We start from the raw sequence: 26,537 nt of genomic DNA, 5'->3' as shown, positions 1-26,537 counted from the left end.
TGTCCTAATGTGTGATGGGGTGTAATAAAGGTATGTTTACATGGCACACTGACTATGTAGAAAATAAAGATATGGTAGGCCTACTTAATTTCATAAAGGTAGCTGATCCCTGCTCTAGGTGTGGTTCCTGTGGAAATAAGCCTCGGCTTTCTAGGATCTCCTTTTAGTTGACCTTGTACCAGTGATTTGTACTGTCATGAAACTGTACTTACTTTTTTTCTATTGCAAACTTCTAATAAATTCTTCAATCAATCAATCAATCAATAGGATCAATCTTAACCCCATTTTTTTACAACTATTTTTGTTCTTTCTTTTTGAATGCTTTTCCCCTTTTGTAATTGATGTTATCCTATTAGTCGGGGATCCACATGCCCAAAAGCTCAAGGAATAGGGTTGAACCTGTGATGTTCTGCCGCACTTTTTATTTCTGTTTTATCTATTCGTTTGGTCATTAAGGTCCACAGAATGAGAGGCCTGCTCTGCCGGAAACGTCGCGAAAAAAAGTTATGGCCATTTGTATATTCACTGTCCCATTGACTCCACTAGAAATAATCAAAAAAGAAAAATAATCTGCTTTAAGTAGCATGTGAGGGGTCAAACTAGGGGTTCTTCATCATTCTGAATCCATTGCAAGCATTTGTTTTGCATGAAAAACATTCCTTGGGCAAAATATTTGGCCCGCAGAATCTGTGAAAAGTGATGAGTCATCACTTTTTTTTCACTTTTCACAGTTTTTGCGGGCCGGCAGAGCAGGCCTCTCATTCTGTGGACCTTAATGACCAAACTAATAGATAAAACAGAAATAAAAAGTGTGGCAGAACATCACAGGTCCTCTCCCATTTTGATGACTGGATCCCCGGCTATATGCAAAGTATTGTGTTCTATCCGTCTGTCTTTCAATGTCATATGAGATACATAACGTGGTTTCTGTGTAAATAAGCTGTAAAGCTTACTAGAATCTCCTTTTAGTTGACTACAAGATGGTGACATATAAGGCTCTCCCGTCTTATTTTTACGGTCTATTGGTTGAATTCAAGTCATGTTTATCTGCCTTTATATCTGGCCAATCTGGCAAGCCATCGTCAAAAACAAAGTTCATTTTCCTCATCAGAGAATCTGTTTAGAGATTAATATCTGGCTAACTCTCGGATACTCTCTGATTCATCCTGCCTTACTGCCCATGTTCGCTGCTTATTAAGATTACATTGAAAACATTTCTGCTAAGTCAGATGTTTTGACTTAAAATCACTTTCTGCCCATGTCATTTTGGAATGTAACAATAACTAGTATTGTCATAGGCCGAAGGGCAAGGACATACAGTAGGCCATAAGGCACAATGAAGCAGCAGTTAGGACTCTATTGTGCCCAAAAACATTGATATGGCAATGATGCCGAGGCTAACAAACTATATCCATCTACTGTACCAGGTTAACGAACTAGGGGCTTTTAAGCCGTGACATCATTTTGTAGGCAGAGGAGAACTCTGCCCCCAGAGCATTTTCTGTCCCTCGCTATTTCAACAGATCCAAGACAAAAATAACGACTAAAGTATAATTCTAACACTTTCCTTTCAACAACAAAGCGAAGAAAAATGTGTAAATAGTAAAAATAGTAAAAAGATTCACGGAAACTGGGGGCAGAAATTCTCCTCTGCCTACAAAATGATGTCATACTTAACAGAACTATACTGTACATTTTTTAACTGTATACCTTTGAAAACAGGAGAAGATCGTGTATTCATGACAAAGGACCATCAACAGTTAAAGACAGACCTACTTACAAACAAAATGGAGCCTTTATTGGAATGTTGCAACAAACCACATCCTTATGGAATCATTTGGTATTTAACAATAAAAAAAACTTTATAGTCAAACAATACTGGTTCCACAGTCCTTGTGAATTTAAATGTCTGTCTTGTATAATCTCATTTAGTCGCCTCTCTCTCTGTCTCTCATTGGGTGGCCTTCAGAAGTTAAAGGCGCATTTCGCTTTAACCACTTGAAATCCCAGAATGCCTATTCTGGGGGAAAGATTTGCTAAAAATAGCAGATCTAAAAGCTCAAAGCTTGTAGATCAGCTATTTTTGGATAACAGATTTGGCATAGACGGAAAAAAGCGGTCCGACCACAGTTGTAATTCAAGAAAAACGAAAGAATTTAAGTGGTTACATTTTAAAACACCTACCCAGGCTTTGTGTTCACCCCTGACAATTAGGTAGCTTGATTCAATTTGTAGATATTTGAATTTGATATACATTTCATCAGACACCCCTCCCTTCCATAGAAATCCATTCAACTTCAAACTCTTCTGGTGAATGATTTTGTCCTTCTACTAATGTGAACCTTTTTTTGTTGTTGTTCGTTTTCAACTACACCTTCAAAACATTTGAATTTAAATGTGTTTACATTTTCAAAACAAATTAGTGAGTCCAACATGGTAAAAATGTGAAGTTTGAAGTTCAATGGATTTACAGTATATAGGAGAGGGGCATATCTGATATTAACTGCCTGGGGTGTAGATGTTAAAATGACCCCAGACGTGTTTTAAAGTGAAATGACCCATCAGGCATGTGTGAGAAAGGTCTGGACAACACAAAAGGAACCGTTAAAGAGGAGAAGCGTCTCATATTTAAGTAAATTCTGCGTAATCAACGCTGCCTTGAGGGTTCAAACAGTCGCTCCCTGATAACTGTATGCAATCCAATTTTTATTGTTTGCCCCTGATTACCCTACGTTTTACATATAAAAAACATTGTATGAAATATAAACATGTTCTTGGCATGATACAGGGAAATGCACTGGAAGCAGGGAAACAAAAACAAAACAAAGAATGCAGACAAAATAATATGTTCTAAAGTCGATCACATGATCTCAAGAGTCATCAGATAGCACCTGGACTCTGCTCCTATTAACATAAATAATAAGTTCAGTTCAGATGTCCTGTTATTAATTATTATTATTATCATCAATATTACTGTTTACCATCATGAGTTTCCACCACCAACCTTAGAATCAACATCATGTTCAAATTCTGCTCATTCCGCCGCAGATCCACGAATGTTATTTGGTTTACAAACCATGTTTTTCCCCCTCATTTTAGAAAGCAAAACTAAAATAATAATAAAAAAAAAAGACAAAAAGAAGAAACAAAAGTTCACAATAAATGTCCAGCCGGTGTGTGTTTGGTCTACCATCAACCTACGCATCTCTTTTTCCTTTCTTACACTGTCAAACCCTCAGCGTTCATTTGGTTGCATTTGTATGCTCTCAGAGTTACAAATGGATGAATAAACACTGAGAGTTTTACACTGCAAATATCGGAGCAAATCACAAACACACCCACCAATGGTTCCTGCCTGTCCTGTATCCCCCACCCAGCCCAGCCCAGCCCAGCCCAAACCAAACCAAGCGCTCCCTGTGGAGTTAAGACATCACTCCAAACACGGGGTTGTGGCGGCAGATGCTCGGTCCCATCTCCTCGTAGTCTTTCTTGGTGTGGCACACCTGGTAGAACTCAGGCTGTGGGCACACAGAAGGCATACAGTATTATTTGCAAAGTATACAGTATACCGTAAGTCAGTGGTTCTCAACCTTTTCAGGCTGCGACCACCCAAAAAAAAACATATTTTAACTGGGGACCCCTCCACCCTACGAGCACTAAGAGTTGAGGCATTACATTTTGTATAACACGGTTCTATTGTGAAAATAGCAGATCTACATGCTCACAACACCTTGCGTTGCGAGGCGTTATGAGCATGTAGATTGGCTATTTTCACAATTTCTGCCTCTAATATTTGACGATTTGGACAATGTTTAAATTGTCACTTTAGGAATGTGCAGATACCCTCTATACACTTAACTTTATGTTGGTTTGTTTACTTTTGAGAGAGAAAACATTGTTTCACATTAAGTTAATCATCTGGGGACCCCCTTGGGGGTCCCATCCCACAGGTTGAGAACCACTACTGTAGGTTATAAGGAATTATGTAAATGAGTTATTTCAAAAGTTACAGACTTATCTAGTTACAAGCACAGTCAATACTCTACTATATTTATGGTATGTTAAATACAGATACGTACAGTTGATGCCAACATGGAGCCTCCAAACCATACAGCATATCTTTGCATGTGGTGGGTTATAACTTGGACATCAATGGGTTTGGGCTGAGGGGAGGAAAAACACACACACGCAATTATTAACACACTCAATGTTTGAAATACCACACCCATGAATGGGAACCGCAAGGTCCCTGGTTCGATCCCGGGCTCCCCCAGAGTTCGTGTCGAAGAGTGTGAATGGGTGAATGGAATGCACAATCCATGTAAAGCGCTTTGGATAAAAAGTGTAAATTCACCATTTACTTGTGGTTGTAGTGCATAAATATAGAGAGGCAGGGGCTGACATTTCTAAAAGGGCCTTTGTGTGAAAATATCGAAAATAGCAGACCTCCAAGCTCTGAGACGCGTTGTGAGCTTGGAGATCTGCTATTTTCGTTTCTTGATACCACACTAAACTAAGCATAATCAAGTGAAGTGATGTGGCGTAACGGCATGGATTTCTACACAGAGAGGGTAATTGTTTCAACATAAGATGCCGCATTCAAGTTCAGGAGAGTTTGGACAAGGCTTTTCTCTTGAATGCTGCCATCAGGTATGGCATGGAAAGAAGGCATTTGCATTTCTTTCACCATTGTGAAAACTGCATTCATGGTCTGGAGAGGGCACTCTTTACAGAAGGGTAAAAGGGCAGGGGCTCAAGCCCCCTTTGATGTCTATGTGTGCACGTGCCTGTTGTGTAGTGTATAAAAGTGTATACATGTGTAAAAATGTGTATAAAAGTCCAGTTCTCTTGCCTTCAGCTTGCCTCCGCTCAGCTCCTCACTCAGTTTCAGCCTGGCGTCCACCGATCTCTTCAGGTCTCTGCCCAGACGCCGGCCGAAGTCCCTGAACATGGTGGAGCCTCCAGACAGAACCACGTTCTAGAGAGCAAGACACACAGGGCAATGTTCTATGGAACAGTGGTTCTCAACCTTTTCAGGGGCGAGACCCCACAAAATAATCATATTTGAACTGCTGGGACCCCCAAAATAATCATTTTTTAACTGCTGGGACCCCCAAAATAAAAAATGATCATATTTTAACTCATTCAGAGCCCCAGACATTAACGGATTATAATGTCCAAAGTGCCTCCTTCAGGTCCCATTCACTTGCGTTGTCTTATTTTGAAGGCCAGAAGTCCACCGCGCAATCACTTCCGGTCTGACGTCATCGGATCGTGTGCCGGAACCGATCCGTGTCCACGTGGAGTTGTGTAATGGCCGACCGGGAGCTTTTATAACTGTGTAACATAAGCGAGCATCTGCCTCCATCCTAGCTTCTAAAGTGTAGTTTTGAGATAATGGACATTAAAGATGAGATCCCCCGTCCACCTCAATGTTATGGATGGGACTATTTTGTGCTCGTGGAGCCGTGATGATGCGAAATCAGCGACGGATTTCGTCTCCGGACCGGCGGCCATTCTTCTCGGTAATGTACTCGCCGTTACAGTAATCTATTACTTTTCCCGAGATATCCCGTGAATGGCACTACAGATACTCGAGTACATTTCGCGAGACATCTCGCGAATGGCACTAGATGAGTTAACTGGGGACCCCCAAAATAATCATATTTTAACTGGGACCCCCCCCCCCCCCCCTCAGCTGTTGTTCCCTTTTCTCCTTTGTACATATAGTGTTTTGTATTTTTGGCTAATAAAGCATTCAATCATACATAATCAATCAATCAATTAAAAAACCATGCAGAGGAATCCCTGCCTGCTGAACAGGTGCCCAAACCAACCAGTAGGTGGTGCTAGTGCACTGCCAAAGAACACTGCCATATTCATGATAAAACATAAGCCTTGCATGAGAACATACCTGTCAAATAAACAGGTTGTGATAATAAGCTTGCAGCGTGGCACTCGGTGCCGCGCTGTGAGCTTGTATATCTGCTATTTTTTTAACAGTTAAAGCATAAAATAGTGTTTAAAGTGGTTCAAATCTGAAGCGACACAGATTTGCGTTCAGGCCTAAAGGGGTTGAAGGCTGACCTTGTACAGAGGACGTCTGGTGTCGATGGGACAGTTCTGGATCACCTCGTCCACCACCTCAGAGATGGGCTGGGTGAAGTCAGGGTTGGCAAACTGGCACCACACAAACACAGAAAGAAAAATATATTGTAATTGTAAAACTAACAAAATAACTAAAACTAGAAATAAAATAAAAAACAGTTATCCGAAATGAAAATAAAAACAAATAAAATAAAAAAGAAAACGATATAATAAGCTTGGTATTGACTGAAACATCGTGTGTGCGGGACCTCTGTCTTTGTAGTATTTAAAAAAAACGTTTTTTTCTATCGTTTACTCACGCCAGGGAGACTTGAGTTCAATAATATTTTTTTGTTTTGTGTTACTTTCCTAAGACAAAAATTACATTACAGTAAATTTACCCCCATTGATTCCAGATCAGGACCCAAATGCATTTGGGTCTCCATCTGGAATCAATGGAGGTAAATTTACTATAATCACATTTTTGTCTTAGGAATACGATAAATACAAAAAAATATTATTGAACTCAAGTCTCCATGGTGTGGGTAATCAATAGAAAAAGTCATTTTGGGGGTGAACTACTCCTTTAACATTTGTGAATGTTAAAAGTAGTGATAATTACTCGTCGTGTCCAAAACAAGTTTGGGAACCAATGATATAAAGTAGGGGTGGGCCATATGGTGATAAGTATCGTTGAGACGTCAAGGTCTCCCCTTAACTCTGACAGTATACAAATGAAACGGTTTCATTCGTATACTGTCAGAGTTACATACTTGTAAGGGTCAATTTAGACCTCTCAAAAGGAACCCAGAGAGTCCCTGGACCCCAATTTGAGGACCACTGGTCTAAATGGTCGGTTACTCCTTTTTCTTTTAGTTTTTGTTACCTTGTACTGTAGGTGGTTGTACTGTTAAGTAACTTGAAAAACAACCATAAAAACCAACATGAAACATGACATGTTTCTTACCTCGGGGTGGAAGAAGATCTCAGGCCCCAGGAAGCGCTCGTAGCCCACGTCGATGGTGAACTCCTTCTTGCTGATGGAGTTGATGCCGGTGTACTGCTTGATCCACTTGGAGCCGTCCGTGTCGTACTTGTTGAACTCTTTGACCAGGTCTGGACACACATAGCTGTAGCGCTCCTGAGGAAGCACAAGCCTTTACGTTACACACTAGGGATGGGACGATATGAACATTTCATATCACAATTATTGTGACAAAAGGACAGCATCACACAAAAGCATTAAAAGTACTTTTCAAAAGCATCAAAAGTAGTAGATCTACAAGCTTGTCGATCCGCTACTTTTGATGCTTTTGTATCATGAAAAGTTTTGGACATATGACAAATATACACCTAAGAGAGACGATATCTGTAAAATACAATTCAGAATCAGATTATATTAGATGGATAACATGGCCAGTGATTATATTATATATTTATATTATATATTTTATTATATTATATTGATAACATGGCCAGTGATTAGCCACAAGTAAAAACAATACCCACACCTTGATTTGCAAAGGGGAGTACCAACTCCAATGTGTTAAAATGGCCAGAAATGTAACACTTCCATGTACAGTATGGACCTTTTTCTAGAGCGCTGCCATGTAGCTGCCGTGTCGGTGCACAGCCACACACACACGCACGCGTGCGCGCGCCATCCGACACCGCCGTTATGGTTGCCGCTCTGAAAAATCATTCTATACCTATTAACCACTTGAACACTCTTAACTCTCAGCCTAAAGGCCCTTTTCCACTGGCAGCGATAATGATGACGATAACGATTTAAAAAAGTGGGTTTTCAATTGAAGTGGATCGGCAGCATCCACCCAACACCGATACAGACAACGATAGCCGACAACTACATTGTTAGGATCAACAACGATGTGGTTAAGATCACAGTGATATGGAACTGGGTCTCTGACAAACTGCTTGAGGTGCGCTCTGCGCGAGCGGCTGTTAATTGGCGCCTCTTCACATTGATGTCCGATAACTTTATCGGACATCAATGTGAAGGCATAATTATCGCTGTGATATTGTATGGCTATCGTCATCGTTATCGCTGCCGGTGGAAAAGGGCCTTTAAACTGGACCTGAGTACAGAGTATAGATAGATGTTGGGGTTCAAGTGGTCAACGAAAAATCATGTGGCTGACATCAGGACTGCGCAACTGCAGTTTCTCATTGATCGTGGTCCAAGGTGGCTGATGGGAAATGTAGTCGGGAGATGGCCTACCTTGACGGCCTTGGCCGTTTCCAGAGACTGTTCTGGAGGGATGCCAACCTCGCGCTCCCTCAACAGCTGCTGCGTGAAGTAGGTGATGTCACGACCTGCGATGGGAATGTGTTTAATGCAGCTACCAATGACATAACCCTCCGCCTGGGGGAGAGAGAGGGAGAGGGAGAGAGCAATAGAGAGAAATTAATGGATATACTTGGAAAAAGGGACGTTTGGTGCATTTTGTAACTGGTTAAAAGCAGAAGGATGTTGATGTCATAGCACCTAAATAAAGGTTAATTCAAAAAAGCAGAAGGATGTTGATGTCACAGCACATAAAGCAACGGTCAGATGAACATGTAACAGTTTCCATTTCGGCGCGCTGTGTGTTCATTCAGCTGGTGTTGTGAACGAGTCAGCAGGCCGGAGGAACGCTGACTCATGTTTCCCCTCTCCTCTCCTCTCCTCTCACACCAACCAACGTCAGCTGGAAATACCAGGAGTCAGTGTTTTTAATACCAGGAGTCAGTGTTTTTCAGGACATTGCAGAGAGACAGGAAAACCACCAGGAATCAAGCGACAAAAATACATTGCTTAAACCGTTGGTTCTCAAAGTGGATTCCAGGGACTCTGTGGGTTCCTTTATGGTGGTCTAAATTGACCCATACAAGTCTGTAACTCTGACAGTGTACAAATGCAACCAAATACACTCTCAGAGTTAAGGGGAGACCATGAAATGTAAAGGTTTGAGAAACACTGCCTTACACCACCTTTAATTCAAAGTTCAATGTACAGTACTGTAGGTAGCACCACCATAATGACACCCTCATCAGACCAGAATTATTCTCAGAGTGTCAGTCAGTCAGACAATCAGTCTATTAGACCAGAGGTTCTCAACCTTTTCAGGCCGGTCACGGCCCCCAAAAATCATATTTTAACTGGGGACCCCCCACCCTGACGAGCACTAAGAGTCGAGGCATTACATTTTGTATAACACGGTTCTTTTGTGAAAATAGGTGTTGTGAGCCTGTAGATTGTCTATTTTCACAATTTCTGCCTCTAATAGGCATATTAGACAATTTTGCCAATATTTACTTTGTCATTTTAGAGGTATTACAAAGTACTTAAATTGTCACTTTAGAAATGTGCAGACACCCTCTATACACTTAAATTTTATGTTGGTCTGTTTACTGTTGAGTGAGAAAACAATGTTGCACATTAAGTTAATCATCTGGGGACCCCCCCAAATAATTTGGGCCGACCCCCCCTGGGGGTCCCGACCCACAGGTTGAGAACCAGTGTATTAGACACACAGACAGACAGTCACAGACAGAGACTAGACACACAGACAGTCAGTCTCAGACAGACACACAGACAGAGACTCACCACAGGGATGACATGAGTGACTCCGTCTCCAGAGTCGATGACGGTTCCCGTCAGCGTCCTCTCACCGACCTGTCTGGACGTCCAGGACGCTGCTAGGGCCAGCACAGCCTACACACACACACACACACACACACACGTAATGATACTTTGCTGCGTAGTAAAAGCACAGTGACACTTTGTTAGAAGTTTGCATTGTGTAGTTACATAGTCATGATGTCATGATGTAACTAGTCCAACTGGTGAGATAAATCGCTCCGCTGCTCTATTGATTAGAAATGAATCATCCAAAAATAATAATAGAGTTAAACTGTACACAGAAACAGCTCTCAAAGTCAAAGGGCTTTTCAAATGCAAACAAAACAGATTTGGACAATATAGATTATAGAACATCACAAAACCTGTTATAGCACTTAACAAAAAGAAAACCCTGTTGATTTTATTGTCTGAAGATCCGGATCAACAGATCCAGCCTGGGTCTGAAGCTGATTCTACAAAAAACCTAGTATGGCTTTAATTAATATGATTCTACACAACAAAAACCTGGCACAGCATTAATTCATGTGCAAAAAGAGTAACGGAGGGGGTTTCAGTGTGTAATGTCAAGTCAACGAGGAGACCATTTTCGGAATATCAGTTTCTAATCAACAAAGCAAGATATCTCACCAAGAACCTGTGTGTCATTGTGCTTAATGTGCAATTAATGACACCTGCCTTCTACTCAAGTCATAAAGGCATTAAACAGTGGTCACCTGCACTGCGATATAGAGTCTGGTTACATTAAACGGTGGTCACCTGCACTGCGATATAGAGTCTGGTTACATTAAACAGTGGTCACCTGCACTGCGATATAGAGTCTGGTTACATTCAACTGTGGTCACCTGCACTGCGATATAGAGTCTGGTTACATTAAACGGTGGTCACCTGCACTGCGATACTGTATAGAGTCTGGTTACATTAAACAGTGGTCACCTGCACTGCGATATAGAGTCTGGTTACATTCAACTGTGGTCACCTGCACTGCGATATAGAGTCTGGTTACATTAAACAGTGGTCACCTGCACTGCGATATAGAGTCTGGTTACATTAAACAGTGGTCACCTGCACTGCGATATAGAGTCTGGTTACATTAAACTGTGGTCACCTGCACTGCGATATAGAGTCTGGTTACATTAAACTGTGGTCACCTGCACTGCGATATAGAGTCTGGTTACATTAAACAGTGGTCACCTGCACTGCGATATAGAGTCTGGTTACATTAAACAGTGGTCACCTGCACTGCGATATAGAGTCTGGTTACATTAAACAGTGGTCACCTGCACTGCGATATAGAGTCTGGTTACATTAAACTGTGTTCACCTGCACTGCGATATAGAGTCCTGGTACATTGAAGGACTCGAACATGATCTCTGCTGTGTACTCTCTGTTCTCTGGAGTGTTGAGTGGCGGCTCCGTCTGTAACACACACAAAACAATGCGTTTTTGGCATTAAACATTGGAACAAAATTCCATTTTAGTTTGGCCTGTAAAGTCGCATTGCACAGGGCAGATCTGACAAATTCATATAAATCGCTGACAATGACCAATAATACCATTAATCAAAACAAATTATGCTGATAGTTTGGATGTAAAACAAGTGTCCATATACAGATGAAATGGGCAGCCAAATATTAATTGTTTGTCTAGTTTCATTAATGAACAGAACAAGTTTCATTAATGAACACAACAAGTTTCATTAATGAACACAACAAGTTTCATTAATGAACACAACACACACAACCTCCTACCAGTAGGAAGTAGTGGTCCTCCGGCTCGGCCCTCAGGTATTTGAAGATGACCTGCTCCATGAATCTCTCCATCAGGTCCCAGTCCTCCACAATGCCATGACGGATCGGCCACTAGAGGGTGCAAGAGGACACAATTAGTCATTCAGAACAGCACATGTTAGCAGTGGCTAGAGGGGGATTTCACTTACCTAGAAATGACAACATTATAATTATGATTATAATTACATCTAACGATGCTTCTCCTCCATTCACGTTTGGGTTTGGTGAATGTAGCCTTGGCCAGGAAAAGTTGATGTCTTCAGGTGGTAACCATCGATCATAAGGTGTTTCGACCCGCAAACCACAACACCCTCCTGATGGCCGGGTCGGCAGTGGTGGCCAAATCACTGCCCATCTCCTCCTCCTGACCAAGGCTAAACTCCCCTCTCCTGCTCTATTTGTTTTTCCCAACAAGAGGCTTCTCTGGGAAGGTATTGGGTGGGTCCCTCCTGAGGTCTTGAGGTGACATATATAGTCTAGGATTTCTTTCTTAATCCTTAAAGGGTATATTTTAAGATTCTGCAAGGTAACAGACTGAAATATCATCCCAAGGGGTTCATATTTAATGATTTCTTACACCTACCCATTCACTTACTTACACTTAGGAAAAAAAGACCCCCCCCAGAATCTTAAAATATACTCTTTAAAACAGGCGGCGAGAAAAATCCACCCTATGCACTTATCGTTTTCTTTAGCATAATAAGATCAAATAAATTACCCAAAAATAAATTTGATTTTTTTTATTCATTCATTCATTCACATGTGGGCTTCATAAATACTGATGTAGGACTTCATAATGGTTTCTGTATTTGTTGGATTGTGCATTCCCAAGGGGAGCATGCCGATATTTCAACATAACATTTGAAGAGTTCATTTGCAAAAACAGATAAAAGCCATTTTGGAAAAAAATGAGATGACTATTGTAAATAACAGTTAAGTTAGAGTTTTATTAGAATATAAAATCAATTTTGTTGTTAAGGCAGATATATCCCATTCTAAACGCCCTCAAAGATCAGGTTTTGTAGCAAAAACAGACAAGTGACATAGCTCTTTGTTTGCAGAAACAGATAAATCCATTGGGCAGCGTGTTTAGACCATGTGATCCAAGATGGTGCCCCATTATGCATCAAACTTGTCTCAAACATTGTTCAGGGGTCTGCCATGAGGGTAGTCAAACCAGGGGCCATGTGTGGCCCCCAGGGGCCATGTGTGGCCCCCAGGTGCCTCTGGGTGCCACAGGCGCACTGTTGCCCCGTTTTGCACCAAACTTCTCTCAAAGACTGTTCCAGGGGTCTGTCATGAAGATAGTCACACCAGGGGCCATGTGTGGCTCCGAGGGGGCATGTGTGGCCCCCAGGGGCCTCTGGGTGCCATAGGCGCACTGTTGCCCCATTATGCACACTGTTGCCACCATTATGCACCAAAAGTGTCTCAAACACTGTTCAGGGGTCTGCCATGAGGATAGTCACACCAGGGGCCATGTGTGGCTCCCAGGGGCCATGTGTGGCCCCCAGGGGCCTCTGGGTGCCATAGGCACACTGTTGCCTCATTATGCACCAAACTTGTCTCAAACACTGTTCCAGGGGTCTGCCATGAAGATAGTCACACCAGGGACCATGTGTGGCTCCCAGGGGCCATGTGTGGCCCCCAGGGGCCTCTGGGTGCCATAGGCGCACTGTTGCCCCATTATGTGCACTGTTGCCCCATTATGCACCAAATGTGTCTCAAACACTGTTCAGGGGTCTGCCATGAGGAAAGTCACACCAGGGGCCATGTGTGGCTCCCAGGGGCCATGTGTGGCCCCCAGGGGCCTCTGGGTGCCATAGGCGCACTGTTGCCCCATTATGCACACTGTTGCCCCATTATGCACACTGTTGCCCCATTATGCACCAAAAGTGTCTCAAACACTGTCCAGGGGTCTGCCATGAGGAAAGTCACACCAGGGGCCATGTGTGGCTCTCAGGGGCCATGTGTGGCCCCCATGGGCCTCTGGGTGCCATAGACGCACTGTTGCCCCATTATGCACCAAGATTTTCTCAAACAATGTTCAGGGGTCTACCATGTGGCCCCATGTGGCGTGTGGCTCCCAGTGGCCCCTGATATACAGGGGCCCCTGATGAGGCCTGTGAGGTGGCCCCTGGTGTGACTATTGTCATGGTAGACCCATGGACAGTGTTTGTGCCATATTTGGTGCAGATCAGAGCAGCAGTGCGCCTTTGGCACCCCAGGGCCCCCGGGGGCCCCTGATATGGTACACTGGGGCCCCTGGTTTAGCCCTTTGTGTGACTATTGTCATGGCAGACCCTTAAACAGTGTTCATGCTAAGTTTGATGCAGATTGGAGCAATGGTGTGACTTTGGCACCCTGGGCCCCCGGGGGCCCTTGATATGGTACACTGGGGCCCCTGGTGTGGCCTGTGAGGTGGCCCCTGGTGTGACTATTGTCATGGTAGACCCCTGAACAGTGGTTGTGCCAAGTTTGGTGCAGATTGGAGCAACGGTGCACCTTTAGCACCCCAGGGGCCCCTGAGTTGTCCCCTATTGTGCCCCCTGGTGGCTACATGTGGCCCCTATAAAAGTACAGACTACTTAAGTATGTTGTCAAAACTTTGTTTTTGCTCTCCTGTAAAATTCTGGAAATCCTTTTTGCGTCCTCGATATGGCAAAATTCAATGGTGAAACATCAATTGTGGAGTTATCTGTTTTTGATAAAAAACGACTGTTGGAGTTATCTGTTTTTGCCAAAAAAATAAGTTTAAATTAAAAGATAAACTATTTTCTAATAAAGTTACATTTTTTATGATACATCTATTTTGTTAAGTAATTTTTACTTAGTCAAATCCACCCAACTTCAGTTTGATTGATATTACTTTGAGTGCACAATAAAAAAACTGGATTTGTGAACATTTATAAAAACGGAGTTATCTGTTTTTGCAAATGAACTCTTCATTTGTTCAACGTTCCATTTGTTCGACGCTGATGAATGCCAACATGGTGAATGTTAACCACTATGCCTAAACCTAACCCAAACCTCAGTAAAACTATGCCTAAACCTAACCCTAAAACCAAACCCTAACCCTGATGACTGTTGTATTTTGATATTTGACGATTTTTTTTTCTTGTCCTATTGATTTGAATTGTAAGACACATCAAAATTCATACTGTCATGCTATGATGTTTTCTAATAAAACTTGAACTTGACTTGGAACTTAATGACATGTTGAAATAGCGAGAATTGGCCCTAACTAAGTACATGACATGTGTTTAGTTGCTTTTCACTACTGGCATAAATTGCTCATTTCGGTGCGTTTGGAGCTGTCCTCCTCATTAATTAACAAGAGTTGGAGTTGCAGGGATTGAATTGAATGGACAGTAAACAACAGTGTTTGAGACAGAACATTGCACGGAGTCTTTTGCACTTGTGTATTGGCTGTTAATACTGGCTGGAACGAAGAGTACTTCTTATTGTCGCACACAGACAAGTCTGATCAAATGCATATCACATTTCTAAAAAGTGATTTTTTCTTTGGTGAGCACAAAACCAGAGTAGACGTTGAAATGATTCCACAAGTATTGCATGGCTGTTTCTAAGTGTTAAATGTTTTTAAGTGTTAAATGAGTTGGTTGGTGCAAGCTTGCCACCATTGGTGTGTGAATGTGGGAAGTGAGGACGCTGGCGTCGACTGTTCGCCGCTTCACCTCCCAATGTATGAATGAATGAACCATTGTAAAGCGCTTTGAGCACTTGGAAAAGCGCTATAAAAATGCAATTCATTAAATGTTTCCAGGCAGTTTTAATAACAAAAGCTGGGACATCGTCCTTCGTCTCTGTTGAGTGAAGTATTTTGATTTTAGAGTGTGACTAGTAAATGGTGCATTTATCCAAGGCGCTTTACATAGATTGTGCATTACCATTCACACACACACACACACACACACACACACATTCATTACATTCACCCATTCACAAACACATTCATACACCGATGGCGGAGGAAACCATGCAAGGCACCAACCTGCTCACCAGGAGCAACTAGGGGTTCAGAGTCTTGCTCAAGAACTCTTCGGCACGTGGACAGGAGGAGCCGGGATTTGAACCGCCGACCCACGGATCATTGGCCAACCTCTACCTCCTGAGCCACAGCCGCTCCTAGTGAGTCTAGGCTGGAGTTGATGGTTATCTTTAGCAGCCTGCAGCTCTGCAGCTCACTCACCCTTTTAATAAATCATTACTTCTGGAACATGAATCCCTGCCTGCATGCAGGTGCTTCACTGCAGCAACAACCATCTTATGCAATGGTTCTCAACCTTTTCAGGCCGCAACCCCCGAAATAATCATATTTTAACTGGGGACCCCCCACCCTGATGAGCACTAAGAGTTGAGGCATTACATTTTGTATAACACGGTTCTATTGTGAAAATAGCAGATCTACATGCTCACAACGTGTGAGCATGTAGATCGGCTATTTTCACAATTTCTGCCTCTAATATTTGACATTTTGGCCAATGTTTAATTTGTCATTTTAGAGGTATTAAAAGGTCCTTAAATGATCACTTTAGAAATGTGCAGATACTCTCTACAACATTGGACATTAAGTTAATCATCTGGGGACCCCCCAAAATAATTTGGGGACCCCCCTGGGGGTCCCGACCCACAAGTTGAGAACCACTGATCTTATGCATCTCTTAAGGCAGAACCTTCCATATGAAAATTCCCAGAAGCCGTGAAGTTCAGTGATACTTTGTACGTCATTAAAACAAGTAATAAAAAGAGGGGGAAATAGCCAATCTACAAGCTCACATCGCAAAGGCATTGCAGAGCAGCTATTTTTCCAAATTTTGAAAAGTTTCAAAATGATAATATCGGAGTTCCTGAGCAAGGCCCAAATATCTGAGAGCCTCCCCCCAAAAAAGACTTTTCTATTGTTTACTCCCCCCATGGATTGATTGATTCAATCCCTTCAAACATATGCTGTACACATCCCATAACCCCAACTGCACATAATTCGGAGCACATACATACAATATGTTCGAACAGGCAAGGACCAGTACATCTAACTCAGGGGTCTTGAACGTTTTCAGGCCAAGGACCCCTTAGTTGAGAGAGAGATGAAGCAGGGACCCCCACAACACATAGATACCATATAGTTTCATCGTTTAACAGCACAATCATCAGTGTGTTTTGGGTTCATGTAAATTTGTGTTTCCAGATATTTAACCACTTGAGCCGTCAATAATTAATAAACTTGACCTTTCACTCTATATTTGGTCTGCTCTTTTCCCCCTCTACACAAAACCTCTTTGCCAAAGATAACCGATCTACAAGCTCACAACGCCTCGCAGCGCGGGAGAGGGAGAGTGCAATCACCAAACAACAAAGGTGAACACCAAAAGAACAGTATTGCAGGCCTGCCAGGCCATTTTCAGGGGCGCTACCCACATGTTTGGCTGTGTTGCCCATTCCACGAATGCCAGATCCATACAATCCTTGTTGTAAAGGTGACAAATCAACAGTAAGAATGATATCAAACACAATACCATTTGGCATAATTAAAGGGGAGATATAATGGACCGAATGTTGGCAAATTTTGGGTTGGCGCTACCCACACGCTTGGCTGTGGTGCTCATTCCATGAATGCCTGATGTTTACAAACTGTACATTGTTGTAAATGTGACGAATCAACGATAAAAATGAAATAAAACACAATACAAATTGGTATTATTAAAGGGGAAATATAATGGACCGAAGTCAAGTTTCCTTTCTTTTTGTGCAGAGTTTATATATATATATATAGTTATATAAAAGTACAACTTTTCACGCTTTTTTAAAAACCCATTTTGTGCCCCAGAAATTAACGGATTAAAATGTCCAGAGTGCCTCTCGCTGGCTCCATAAACGGCCAGTCTCTTATTTTGAAGGCCAGAAGTCCATAGCTTAAACACTTCCGGTTTGACGTCATCGCGTCATTCACAGGAAGCGGTCATCGTCCACGTGGTGTTGTGTAATGGCGGAACGGAGCTTTTCAACATGTGTTTTATAAGCGAGCATCTATTGCCATCCTCGCTTTGAAAGTGTTGTTTGGAGATAATGGACATTAAAGATGAGATTCCCCGTCTGCCTCAATGTTATGGGATTACTATTTTGTGCTCGTGGATCCGTGATGATGATAAATCAGCGAGGGAGATCGTCTCGGGACCATCCGCGCATGTACCCGGTAGGATAACCGCCGTTACAGTAATATATTACTTTTCGCGAGACATCTCGCGATTGGCACTGCGAACATCAAAGGGAATTTCGTGAGATATCTCGGGAAAGGCACTAAATGAGTTAAAAACTAGCTAACTGTGTGTGTGTGTGTGTGTGTGTGTGTGTGTGTGTGTGTGTGTGTGTGTGTGTGTGAGAGAGAGAGAGAGAGATCAGGTACCTTGGTGGAGTACGAGGGTTTGTCGATCGCCTCGTCTCCAATGAAGAAATCCAAGTCATCCACACCCTTCATCGTCCGGTGACCCACCTTGGCCGACTCTTTGATGGCGATACCTTAGAAAAACAAACACCGATCTGTCACTACAAACTGCACCTGAGAAAGAGATATCAATGATCTATAGGGAAATAACCTAAATTTTAACTGATATAGACAATACATTGGCAATGTTTTACTATACTTTTAAAATGACCCCCACACAGCTTTTCAGCAAAGACATTTGGTGTGTAGAATGAAAGAAGGAGGTGACCAAGTATAGAGTCCTGTGGTACCCTGTAACCCCGGTCCACAAAGTATATATGGATTAATGGCAGGACACACTGTACGACTTTTAAAGTCGTCGGGGAGTCATCGGATCGTTAAGCATTTCACACTACACAAGTCTCTTTTTGAAATCGTCTGTCATAATATTGTCGTGGTTTTCAAAATACACGACTGATCGCAGACAAGGGATCATACACTGCAAGATTTGAACGGGATGCGATCAAGACCCGATACATTGTTTTTTATTCCAATCTATATTACATTATTAGGCTACATAATATTATATTATTGCATCACCGACATCCGTCTGTTCACGAAAGCGTGAAAGGTTCACGATCGTGATGTGTGCACAATTGCGAGACAAGACGGTAATGATATTCATCATTAAATAATTCTCTGTCTCTCTGCGTCTCTCTCTCTCTCCGCACGTCAGCATGCCTGCTGATTCCGACACGGTTGGTTTTATAGACCATTATTTAACAGCAATATTAATATAGCTACCGATATGTATGACACCTGAATTTACCCACGGAATAAAGGTCTGTTGATGATATCCATCTATCGATACAGACAGACAGACAGACTTTCTGTCTGTGAGCACAGTTGTCCTGTGCTCTCATTGGCTGTAACACGGATCTTCTCGGGGTGCGGTCGTTCATACTGTAGTACTGTACGATGTCCAGTCAACCCCGTTCATACTGTGTGATGTCCAGTCGGCGACAGAGCCAAATATCAAACCTGCTAGATATCTAGAAACGCTCAGGAAGGCATCGGCGAGCGACTGAATCGCGGCCGGATGGTCTCGCAGAGCCTTTCACACACAGCGAGCAAAAGCGTGGCCAGCGAAGCCGCATCAGAACGGGGGCTTTGTCTGCAAGCACCATTTAAGGTCCCAACAGCATCAGAGCAAATATCTTGCAGCGTGTGTAGTAGCCCTAAGTGGTTAAAAGGGAATACGGCCTTTATCTGTTGACCCTAATGAACTTCCTCTTTCTGATAGAGATAAAGAGGAAGTGTTCCTTGTCATCAGTCAAAATGGACACTGTGATAGGAATTCAGTGGCTCAGAGGTAGAGCGGCCATCTTGAATAGGTTCCCGGTTCGAACCCCGCTCCTCCTGACTTAGTGTCTTGGTGTCAGTGTGAGCACCAGTATACTCCGTTGTGACCATTAAGTATACTCACATGATGGTACAATGAACTGAGGCTCTGTGTTCCCTGCATATCCCAGCTTTGTGTATCTGAAAGACAAAACCAATGACTTGTCACTCACTGTCTGTCACATGAAATACCACATGCATGTCATTACAAAAAGGAAAACAGCCAATAGATCACAGCTTGTAGCTCTGCAATTTTCACAAAGTTTGCATCGCACCTTTGTACAACGAAGTATAAAATATGGCTTATGTTCCACTTAAAAAAAAGTCCATTTGGAAAGCTGAGAGGGAGTCAGGGAGACAGTGTAGGAGAGACAGACAGTAGGACAGCTGAGAGGGAGACAGTGTAGGAGAGACAGACAGTAGGACAGCTGAGAGGGAGACAGTGTAGGAGACAGACAGTAGGACAGCTGAGAGACAGACCGTGTAGGAGAGACAGACAGTAGAAAAGCTGAAACACAGACAGTGTAGGAGAGACAGACAGTAGGACAGCAGAGAGACGGACAGTAGGAAAGCAGAGAGACAGACAGTAGGACAGCAGAGAGACAGACAGTAGAGCATATGGTTATCAGAGTGGGGTAGTGAGTGAGGGGGTTCCAAGGGGTCAGTTAATCGAAAACAGTTAATCAAAACAGTTTGGCCACTTTAAAGCTACAGTATACATCAGCTCTTTGTGTAAAGTGAGCTGGTAGATCTGCTGGAATAACTCAAATCTTTGTAATCTTCAGACGGGCTTCCGTGGCCAAATAATTTAGGGACCCTGGACCTGAAAAGGTTTTAAGAACCACTGTTCTACAACATGTCCAAGAGGAAATATCAATGCACCCCCCTTTTCACAGAAACCCCCCTTTAAACCACTTCCATAGACACTGAGGGACATACCTCTTCAACATGTGATCATCAAAGGGAAGCGTTTACTGCCCCTTCTGTGTGTGTGTGTGCGTGTGCGTGCGTGCGTGCGTGCGTGCGTGCGTGCAGGTTTTCCATTGGTGGGAAGATTTTCTTTTGCTCAACTAAAAGTAACAATAGCACAATGTGGAAATACTCTGTTACTTACAACAAGAACAAAGTAAGTAAGTAGAGTAATTTTATTAATGAACTAAATGTAAATCTAGTAATAAAGTGAATTAACCCTACTGTAGTAACTTTCCACCACTGCCTCTTCCAGCCTGAGGTGTGTGTGTGTGTGTGTGTGTGTGTGTGTGTGTGTGTGTGTGTGTGTGTGTGTGTGTGTGTGTGTGTGTGTGTGTGTGTGTGTGTGTGTGTGTGTGTGTGCTGGGCACATGCGGGCCAGATGTAAGGCTGGTGGACAGACAGACAGACACAGACAGACATGCTTCCTGCTCCCAGGGAGTGACAGGACAACCTCACTCTGCTAGTTTCCCAAGGGAGTTGGGTTGGAAAGAATTCAGAGGTGATAGTAGACACCTTTATGAACACATTTGCATTAAGCATTTAGTTCCCAGATTGGTCAAAAACTCTGCCAACTTTACCTAACTACTACAGACCCAAAACAGATAGTCTCCCTGGGACACAAAACATACAAAGAAATATTGTTGCTCTGTAGGGCAGAAATGTATTTATTTATTTATTGTAAATGAATGCTCTACTTGATCATACTACAGCACCACACAAAAGTAACAAAAAATGTATTCATATATATCATATAATGATGATATTTTTTAATTTGAATCCTGAAAAGTGACCGTTTTGGACATGAGGTTCCCAGGCACTCGACAGACGATATTATGAAAATAGTAAGCTTGTAGATTGGCTATTTTCACAATTTCTTGGACGTATATAAGAGAGACATCAAATATCTAAATACTGAATCAAGCAACTTGCAGATGGGCCATTTCAGCTATATATATATATATATATATATTTTTTTTTTATATTTAGAAAATTAAAATGATGAAATACACAGTATTGACTGTTTTGACCATAGTAGATAATTTCTTTAGATTACAGGTACAGGTACATTGTCGTTCATTTCTTTGTATATTTAAGTTATTTGTCACATGTGCCCTGCAAATTTGTTGCGACCGTCTGGTCGCAGTTACTATCAAAACCTCCACCGGCTGTCAGTCTGTCTGTCTGTCTGTCTGTCTGTCTGTCACGTCCCACTTTTGCCCTACTCACACAGCCCTCTTCTAGCGCCACCATGAGGCTGATTCTTGCAAAATACATTTTTGGACACTGCTCCTACAGATTTTGCCCTGAAATCACACAAAGCGGTACACAGTATCTCTAACGTCATGTCATCAACATGGATCTGTCCCATTTCCCATATGCCCTCCTGACTGGCTACGACTGCTGAAGTTTGTGTATGCGACGTGACGGTTGCTTATCTCCCGATTAGGGAGTCTTAAACTGGTTTTCATATTACCAACTACCAAGGCAAACAGAAATGTAATCTTTATTTGTCCTGATGTGCACTACAAAGCCAAAAACACAATCAATCGCGATCATTTATGATAATCATCAACAAACACAGTGGTTCTCAACCTGTGGGTTGGGACCCCAAATTATTTTGGGGGGTCCCCAGATGATTAACTTAATGTGAAACATTGTTTTCTCACTCAACAGTAAACAAACCGTATAGAGGGTATCGGCACATTTCTATTTTCTAAAGTGACAATTTAAGGACTTTTAAGACCCTTTTAATACATACAATAAATTAACATTGGCCATATTGTCATCAAATATTATTAGAGGCAGAAATTGTGGAAATAGCCGATCTACCGGTACATGCTCACAACCAATGATCTGCTATTTTCACAATAAAACCGTGTTATTCAAAATGTAATGCCTCAACTATTAGTGCTCTCAGTCTCAGGGTGGGAAAATATGATTATTTGGGGGGTCACGGCCTGAAAAGGTTGAGAACCACTGACCTAACATGTCATGATGGTGACCAACGCTGCTGTATGGTGGAGTGAGACAGAGCAAGGAGCTTCATTCCACAGAACAGTCCCAGCCTGCCTGAACATCTCACCTGCCTCAACAAGCCTCCGTCAACCACCGTCCTGCTAGTACACCTACAGTACTGCTGTACAGCCACAACACACAGTCAGCTACCCAGACATGTTTAATAAGATCAACAGAGGTTCAGCAGTAGCCTTCAATCAACTTCCCAGCTGGCTTTTCTTTCATCATAATGGTATATTAATTTCCATCTCCGCTTAGTGCTCAGGCCTCTCACCGGAGCTGCGTCCCGTCTACCCTGCTATACGGTTCAGAATGGAGAAATGTCCCCTTTCACACCACAAAACCATATTCAATGGGTTGACAGACACTTAGGCTTGTTGTCACGATACTGGATTTCTAACTTCGATATGATATTTAGAAAATGCTCGATACTCTATACCATTTTCGATACCACGCAACCATGGCGATTTTAGTGCAAAAATGTTTATTTTCATTTAAAGAAAAATACAGAACTTCTTGAGGTAGATGGTAGTGCGCTTTTTAAAGGCCTGCCTTTGATGTTTTCACATTCTAAGTACAAATAGGCCTTAAAATAACTAGAAATAAGCCAAAGTAGGAATGCTACACATTAAAGTAACGGTGTAAACCAACGAGAGAGGTAAAAAAAAAACTGAGTATCAATATTATCAATACTATGGAAAAGTCATATTGAAAGTCGATACTATATTCAAAATCGATACTTTTCGATAAATCGATGTTTTTGACAACACTAAAGACACTAGGGTCTCAGAGGCAGTTTGCCTGTCGGTACAGTACAGGTCATGTTCTACAAGTTGCGCCAAAGGCTATGCCCACTTTCCCCCGAAAAGTAAATCCTTACTCTAGTAGAACAAATGTTAAATCCAATCGATAACTGCAGAGTGGCGACAGTCACTCTGCAGAATGAGTGCATGCTGCTAGTTGGAAAAAAGGTACCATTGTCCTTCATTCATTTTTCTTCATTAATGCTTAATGGTTATGAAATACTGTCCAATGCACCTGCATCTGAGTTAAGTGGAAGTGCAAATATCTTCTTTGCAAAAAAGATCTCTTTGTGGATTATGTACTGCTGGGACCATGTTTGTAGCCGCCAGTTATGAAATATGAAGGTTCCCTCAGGAAAGATAAAGTGAGGAGTATCCTATTGGCTAAGATGTAGCGTTTCCTCATGCAACTACTGTATAATCCTGATGATGTTTCCTCATGTAACTACTGTATAATCCTGATGTTGCACATTCTGTCTGACGGAGGTTTGGACCAACAAGTGCACCATGACTCACACACAACATGCAGGCTCTGCTATAGTAAAGTCACACGACTGAAGTGTCATCTCATCACAATTGTGTTTATGGAACAAATGTTAATACGCAATATTCCTTGATGATGTCACTTCCTCTACATGTCCAAACGCCCCTAATGACAATTCAACAATAGAGCTCAATGTGTTTATGATGTGCAGTACACCTGCAAATGATGCCCATGTTCTAAATATCATGCATCTGCTTTCACATACACCATCTTCTCACAAAATAAGGATGGAGCACGCCCCCCCCCCCATTGCTTTAGTTTACACCTGTAAGTGTAAACAAGTGATGTGACAAATACAACTGATGACACGCGTTTAAGACCCACGCCCACGGAGGAGATGGTTTATATCATGGGCAGGCAATCTTAGGCACGGGTGCCAACATTGGCACAGGGAGGGTGATCACTGGCACACTGGCAGTGTGAGAGAGGACTTTTATTTTAAAAATCAAATATTGTTTATAAACTTGGTAAAATAAATTAAGTCACCTAATTTGCATCAAATTACATCCTGCACATACTTCTACATTCATTACTACAATACTACTTTGTCTGGGGAGGGATTCAGGGAGATAGGTGTGTTATTGCTCTGAGTCTAATGATCACTATAACAATGTTGTCCTGACAATAAAAATATGGCAGACCCACCCACCCACAAACATACCTACACACACGGCCACGTATAGGGTAGCTTGTGTTCCACACAGCTCCAATAATAGTAGTGAGTTGAGAGGGTGAGATGAGAGGAAGTGGACCTCAAACCATCTTGTCTGGCTCACACAAACTTCTGCCTTCTAGGCAAGGGGTCTTCAATAGGGGGTCCGGTACCCCTAAGGGGTCCTCAGAGTTACTACAGGGGGGCCGACAAAACTTTGTGATAGAATCATTCTTTTAAATTAACAACTTGAACCCTCACATCCCGATTCTGAGGAGAACTTTAGCAGCGTGAGCCGTGAGGCGTTGAGAGCTTGTAGATCGGCTATTTTCAGCTAATAGGATTGGTGTAGAGGTAAAAAAAGAGCAGACCAAGTACAGAGTGAAAGGTCATGTGAACTAAAAACATGAATCCAACATAGAGTGATGACAGCGCTGTCAAACAATATATATCTATCTGTGAAATCAATGAAAATCTCCATCACACATTTATACAATATGTAGAGGGTCCCTGCTTCATCTCTCAGCTAAGTGGTCCTTGGCCTGGAAACGTTGAAGACCCCTGATCTAGGCCAACAATAACAGTTGTCTCAGCACTCCACAGTACTCTGATTACCAATACCACAATGCAATACAGTGCTACAGGTTTCCTATGTTCAGAATTGTTCAAAACGTAAAAGTAAAAGCCCAAGAAGATTAACTGATGTTACGCATCAGCTAAGGACGATCTTTAATCAACTAAATATCAACATGTGGGGGTGGGGGGTCCTGCACATGAAAATGTACAGTGGTTACTGTATGTGCTACCGACTATTTCTTTTAACAAGCCGAAGGCAGGCATGGAGAGGAATGCAACGTTAAGAGAGGAGTGAAGAGTTCAAGTCACTACATGCAAGCAATGCAGAGCAAAGCCAGCATAGCACGCCTGCCAATATATGCAAAGACAGAGCCTCTCTGTTAGACTGAGAGAAACACAAGGAATTCACTTAAAATTCAAGATATCTTCTGGATAAACTCACACTAAATCAATAGCCTACATCTTATTCAGTTAGCATTTTATGACTGATTTAAATGTCCCTGTGTTCTTCAAATGTATTTTGTAGTTTCTTCTATGGGTGCCACACTTAATCAAACTAATCAAATTATTGATTACGAAGGACAAAATAGGGCTTAAGTGCCCTACTAGGACTAATAGATTTGGTCAATTATCTTATCCTGCAAATTTGAAAACTCCAAGAAATTCTTCTTGGTTATCCAATGAATGTAAAAAGCAATCAGTGGAATAAGTGCTGCTATTGTGTCAAATAGAGAAGTGATGAACAGACAGCCAGATCACTCCAGTCCATATATGGACTGAAGTGCCTGAATGAGGAAGTGTGTACACACGTAGGAAGTGGCTCTGCGCATGCTCACAAAACACCGTGCAGAGAAAAAAATAATATATATTTATGAATTACAATCCAAAATCATAAATATCACTTTTACTGACAAATATGAGCTTCACAAAATGCATTTTCTTTGACACGCGTGGCTGTGACAAGCTGTCTTTAAACAACAAACTGGTTTACTTTGTACGGATAGCGTTGGGTGTCTCAGGAAGGATGGAAGTGCAAATAATATAGACGTGTTTTTATTTAGGCTACGAGATTTAAGAGAAATACCTAATTAATTATTCGTCAGATCAACCCGTTTCGTTTCTCATTAGCAATCAAATCAAAAGAAAACATTGACAATGCACAGAATAAGCTTGTGACACACGCAGCCTTGCTAACGCATCATGCACCCTTCATTCATTTAGAAGATTTATTCTCGGTTTTATCATCATTAGTTTTAACAACAAACAGCATCTTTTGACCTGTCGTGGTTTCATATGAAAGAACGGGCGGAACATGACAGAATGTATGTGACTCACTCTGGCGTTAGCATGCTAGCTGGCTAAATGAACCAACACACACACACACACACACACACACACACACACACACACACCCATTGATAATAAGGCTATAAATATGCTATAAATATGCTACAAACATGGATATTAAACACTGACCCGGTGCCGCAGTCCACCACGCACGCCGGGAGCCGTCCTGCCATGTCTGTCTGTCTGGAAGGCTGGGGTGCGAATCCGATGCCTATTCACAAATACTGACACTACACACACTCTCTCTCTCTCTCTCTCTCTCTCTCT

The 26,537-nt window shown here is 42.2% G+C and overlaps 1 protein-coding gene across 1 annotated transcript; it reads right to left on the bottom strand.

Annotated features, from left to right (window-relative positions):
* Positions 1-1,776: 1,776 nt before the first annotated feature.
* LOC308308006 (actin-related protein 3-like) lies at positions 1,777-26,537 on the bottom strand. The gene is made up of 12 exons (XM_080753358.1): positions 26,400-26,537; positions 19,446-19,501; positions 17,942-18,054; positions 11,479-11,589; positions 11,051-11,146; positions 9,695-9,802; positions 8,327-8,470; positions 7,055-7,228; positions 6,088-6,180; positions 4,853-4,978; positions 4,080-4,163; positions 1,777-3,518 (listed from the first exon to the last, which is right to left on the bottom strand). The coding sequence occupies exons 1-12, from the start codon at positions 26,441-26,443 to the stop codon at positions 3,423-3,425; spliced, it is 1,245 nt and encodes a 414-aa protein (XP_080609484.1). The 5' UTR covers positions 26,444-26,537; the 3' UTR covers positions 1,777-3,422.

Source organism: Nannobrachium achirus (assembly GCF_963921795.1).
Source record: "Nannobrachium achirus genome assembly, chromosome: 22".
NCBI lineage: Eukaryota > Metazoa > Chordata > Actinopteri > Myctophiformes > Myctophidae > Nannobrachium > Nannobrachium achirus.
The sequence above is the reverse complement of the archived record's forward strand: the minus strand, read 5'-3'. Positions and strand labels throughout refer to the sequence as shown.